Genomic DNA, 5,063 nt, shown 5'->3' with positions numbered 1-5,063 from the left:
CCCACCGGAGGCCTGTGCTGCCATCTCGTGGCCCGCTGGGCCCTTTGCGGACGGCTCCTGCTGGTCCCAGCGCGAAAGCTGCTTGCCCTGCAGCCCCGGCGTGGGGGACCTGGGTGAGAGCAGGCTCTCCCAAGGCTGTCCCATTGCATTCAACTCTGACATGTCCAGATGGGGCTCCTGAGGTCCGCTCTCCGGGGGCATGCCGTGATGGCCCCAGTCACAAACGCTCCTCAAGGGGCATCCGCCCAGCCAAGCAAAGGGCTGTTGGCACCACGTTGCTGGTGCTCCCGTGCTTGCTGCATCTAGCTAGCACAGGTCGTGGGAGCAGGGAAGACATGGGATCACCGTCAGTCGAACTGCTGGAGCCTGGCGTCTGGTTAGCGGCCTGTGCTGGCGCGTGTCTTGCTGCAGTTTTGGCCATCTCCTACATTGCTCTAATGCTTGCTGCACTTGTGCCTTCATTTTGCTGCATGGACTTAACCCTGCGAGCAGCCCCTGGGAAGAGGGGGAGCAGTGTGGGAATATGCAGACCGTGCATCTGTTTGTGGTCTGCAGGGGGTGGGGATGTGCCATACTCTAGCGGTGGGAGGTGGGCTGATCTCTTTGGTTACAGGGGCTTCTGGTGACCTTGCTGGTGTGTGCCCGATCTGTGGCATTGGCATACTGATCCTGGAGCCTTGCTTGGTCTCCCAGAGCTCTCTGTGTGCCCATCGCCTAGCTACGTCTGCAGGGCTTGTCTGTATTAGCTTTATGAGTGGGAAGTGGGGTGGGAAACACGGGTGACGAGACTTGCCTGAGGTCTTCCTGGCAGGTTGGTGGCATAGGTAGGTGTGGAGCCCCCTGTAAGCTTGAAGCCCAGCTCCCGGGGGATCCGGCTGGTGTGCTAGCGCCTCGGACGTGTGCTGCCCTTTGCAGAGTCGGTCATGGGAAAGCACAACAGCAAGCTGGCCCCTGAGGTGCTGGAGGACCTGGTGAGGTGCACGGAGTTCAGCGAGCAGGAGCTCAAGCAGTGGTACAAGGGCTTCCTCAAGGACTGTCCCAGTGGCATCCTCAACCTGGAGGAGTTCCAGCAGCTCTACATCAAGGTACGTGGCGAGCGGTGGTGGCCGGGCTGTGCCGGTGACTCGCTGGGGCCTGGAGAAGTTTGCACGATGGCTGCTCAGTGTCAGTCCCGTGGCACAGGAGCACCTGGTTGTTGTGGCCGGGGGATTCGAAGGCGGCTGGAGGTGATGCGGGCCACACTGTCCCATTGTGCTGTCCTGCCTCGGCCATAGTGGGATCAGGTGGATGTTTGACCTTGGCCTGTAGACATCAAGGGCCAGGGAAGGGATGGGAAGGAAGGCCAATGTTGGGTGGCAAGGGGTGCCCTGAGCTCATTACTGAAGACATGGGGCTGATATGGTGCAGACTGTGGGGACAGCAGCTGTTGGAGACCACCCAGTGATCAGGTTGAAAGCCAAGGGATTGGATGACCTTAGATGAGTCCCTGGTCCAAGGTACAGTTTGCCTCTTGGTACTGTAAAAATCTCCTATTTTTAGGATGAGAGAGGACTCGCTACTGTCTATAGCTGGCACAAGTAGCTTTTAGCTGGACTATTGCAATGCTGTAGCTGAAGCCCAAGAGCACCGAGCCTGTCCTGGTGCTTTTTTTTTTTTTTTTTTTTTCCAAAGGCTGCAATTCCAGGATACTTAACTGCCCCATGAGAGCAAGATCCCGCGGGCCCAGCTGCACCCTGGGCCACCAGCCTGTATCAGCAGAGGCTGGTGTCTCTTGGTTTTGCACTGATGGAAATCAGCCATTTTGGCATTTTGGATCAGTTTTTTTTCAAATCCTGTATGAGCCTCTTACTATGTTGGGACAGCTGACGAAAGCCTCCAAGTGCTCGGTTCTGTCAGCCCTGCCCAGACGTCTACCTAAAACCCACCGGGCCCAAAATAATCCCACGCTGCGCAAAAAAGCACTTCCTTTCGGACTGAAAGCGCAGCTCTCCGTGGCCACAAGACGTGGTGGACGCTGACGGCTTAGCCACATTCACAAAGGGGCTGGACGCGCTTCTGGAGGAAAGGGCCATCAGTAGCTATTGAGCGGGGGGGCAGCCTCTGAATTACAACTTCCTGGATGTTGAATGCTGGAGGCCGCGACTGAGAGGAGCGGTGGGGGGGAACCCTGGTCAGACCTGGTTCATGCTCCCTTTCAGCATCCAGTCTCTGCCACAGTGTGACACGGGAGACTGGGCAAGGTGGACCTATGGTCCGACCCAGTCGATGGTAATTCTTATGAACTTCTGTCAGTGCAAATATTGCTCCTTTCTTTTTCCTTTCTTTTTTTTTCTTCCCTTCCTATTTGGCTTGCTATTGGGAGAGAATAGCTCTGCATCCTTGCACGTGTAGTTAACGTTCACCCTCTGCCCTTGCAGTGTCTGCCTTGCTTCTAGTCCTCTTCTTTCCCCGTAGTTTTTCCCTTACGGAGATGCCTCCAAGTTTGCCCAGCATGCCTTCCGCACTTTTGACAAGAATGGTGACGGGACGATTGATTTCCGGGAGTTCATCTGCGCCCTGTCTGTCACCTCCCGGGGAAGCTTTGAGCAGAAGCTCAACTGGGCCTTCGAGATGTACGACCTTGACGGAGACGGGAAGATAACCCGCCTGGAGATGCTGGAGATCATTGAGGTATACTAAACTGTCCTGGTTCTGTACGGGGAGGGTGGGAGGGACTCGGGTCTCGCGACCGGTCCATCGCGGTGGCAGGACGGTGAGGTGAAGCTGATCAATGAAATGCAAACGCCTCTGTCCTCCCTGCCTCAGGCCATTTACAAGATGGTGGGGACCGTCATCATGATGCGGATGAACCAAGACGGGCTGACACCCCAGCAGCGCGTCGACAAGATCTTCAAGAAGATGGACAAGGACAAGGACGACCAGATCACCCTGGAGGAGTTCAAGGAGGCCGCCAAGAGCGACCCCTCCATCGTCCTCCTCCTGCAGTGCGACGTGCAGAAGTAGAGCCCCTCGGGGCCTACCTGGACTGCCCACGGCGTCCCCATCGCCACCCCCCCACAGCCATGTCCCCACCCGCGTCCCAGAGCCATGCGCTCGCCTCCCCGAGGCACAGGTCTTCCTACCTGCAGCCTTCTGCGCTCCGCGCCCCTCGCAGACTGCCCGCGGCACATGCCAAGTCACAGCCCTTCGAACGCCTCCTCCCTCGGAAACTCCCCACCGCGGATCTCCTGTCCCTCGACCCTGCAGCCCAGCTACTCTCTCGCCCCTCGGGTTCCCCGTACCAGCTTGGGTCTCCTCCAGACACGCACCCTCCCGCCTCAGCGCCTGAAACTGGACTGTCCGAGGCAGCGTTGACCCCGAATGGACAACCTCGGGCTTTCCAGCTCCCTGCGACTGACGGCAAAGACCCCCCTTCCCCCTCTCCCCAGCTGTTGTCTTGTTCCATGCGTTTGCAGCCCCAGCTGGCTGCTGCTGTCTGGTGCTGTTGGATGCTAAGTTTTTATAAAGCAGCAAATCGCCCCTTCCTTAATGCTGACTATTTGCGATGCCGCAAAAGAGTCTGGAGCTCCCCCTAATGCAAGTCCCAGCCTTTTCCCCACCTCTTCCCACCCAGTATTCAGCCCTTTCCTGGGACCCAAACTGACTTAGCAGCTGTTCTGCTGGGGCTTGGTCCAGCCACAGCTTACACTGATAAGAAGGCTGCTGTTTTAGTGTCCCCTCTTCCATTTTTTTTTAGCTTTTCAGCCTCTCCTTTCCCTGCCACGAGCAGCCGGGGTGGGTTGTCAGGCTCCCAGAGACGAGGGAGCTCAAGGGATGTGTGGAGCGGTTAGGAAACGGCTGGCTTGAGCCGCCTTGTCCATGAGATCCAGCGTGGCGGGGCAGGAACCCCCCCACACCTGCAAGCCGGCAGCTCGGGGCTTCGCCCTACACCAGAAATGCTGCTTTTCTTTCTAAACTTGTCTGTGTTTCAAGACCAGGAAGAAGCCAAGCTCGCACCCCGGCCCTCCTCTCCCAGGCTGGCCAGAAGTCCAAGCCACCAGCAGTCGTCCACAGGCTGAGGGAGGGGCTGTGGATGCCAACTGTGCCAGCCTGAGGCACCCCAGGTAAAGTCTGTGGTTCACCTGGTCTCCACCGCACCTTACTAGGGGCGCTGGCACATTAGGGCAACTCTTTTTTATGTCCAAACAGTACTCTCTCCCTTGGGTGATGGAGGGCAAGCGTGTTGAGACCGACACAACGGGAACATCTGGGCAGGCTGGCACGAGGGTGGGAAGGCTGTAGGTCCCTGCTAGGGGAAGGCATCCTCCCCAGACACGGCGTGGTTTCTGGGGCAGCCTCACTGAAAGGGCCTCTTGCTCCAAGGAGGGCTGGAAGGGGGCGCAGGGGTTGTCAAAGGCTGGCGCGAGGCATCGTGGAGGGCAGGTTTGGGTGGGCAGGTGATGGCTGAGAGCTGGGATGCTCGGAGGGTAGAGAGGAGAGTGGGAGCAGTGGCCTGTACAGGATGGTGCAGCAGTAGAGACCGCCCAGCCCAGCCTCTGCCGGCTCCGCCTGCGCCGCCTTTTTCCCAGAGAAGGTCTGTGGACACAGGACCGACTTTGACACGAGAAACTGTTCGCTGCCCCTCCCCTCCCCAGCCTGCTGCCCCTGCCCCTCCTGCCCCTGGACAGGCATTTCTTCACAGGTGTTACCTAGTCTGCTTGTTGTGGTTTGATTATTGTAATAACTGTTAGAAACCCGTGGAGTTGTTCTATTTTTTTAAATGAAAAATAAAGGTGTCCCATACAAGGACTTCCCAGGAGTGGTGATTTAATTTGGGGGCATGCCTCTCCGCCCTGTTGGCTCCGTGGGGGTTGCGATGAGGTAGGTGCCTCCTAGGCTGAACGCTGCTGCGGGCTGGCTTGGAAGCCCACGTCCCAGCCCCCAGGTGGAAGTGGAGGGTAATGGGTTGAGTGTAAAGGGCCTGTGATCCACCGTGGAGCACCCCAAGCGGTGGAAGTACAAGCATGTGGCCCTGTATGCCACCCATCTGAATGGCCCTCTCTGCCGGGCGCCTTGCCTCGGCG

The 5,063-nt window shown here is 58.1% G+C and overlaps 1 protein-coding gene across 2 annotated transcripts in view; it reads left to right on the top strand.

Moving 5' to 3' along the window:
* HPCAL4 (hippocalcin like 4) overlaps window positions 1-4,788 on the top strand; it is an 11,053-nt gene extending 6,265 nt beyond the window's left edge. Inside the window, exons 2-4 of one of the 2 annotated variants that reach the window (XM_019547574.1) lie at window positions 911-1,085; window positions 2,455-2,670; window positions 2,806-4,788. In XM_019547574.1, the coding sequence (XP_019403119.1) occupies window positions 924-1,085; window positions 2,455-2,670; window positions 2,806-3,003 (576 nt within the window). In that variant the 5' untranslated portion in view covers window positions 911-923 and the 3' untranslated portion in view covers window positions 3,004-4,788. The remainder of the gene's footprint in view (window positions 1-910; window positions 1,086-2,454; window positions 2,671-2,805) is intronic. The other variant, XM_019547573.1, reaches the window with a different exon arrangement.
* Window positions 4,789-5,063: the final 275 nt, after the last annotated feature.

This window comes from Crocodylus porosus, unplaced genomic scaffold (genome assembly GCF_001723895.1).
Source record: "Crocodylus porosus isolate Cpor-Errol unplaced genomic scaffold, CroPor_comp1, whole genome shotgun sequence".
NCBI classification, from domain to species: Eukaryota; Metazoa; Chordata; order Crocodylia; family Crocodylidae; genus Crocodylus; species Crocodylus porosus.
The sequence above is the reverse complement of the archived record's forward strand: the minus strand, read 5'-3'. Positions and strand labels throughout refer to the sequence as shown.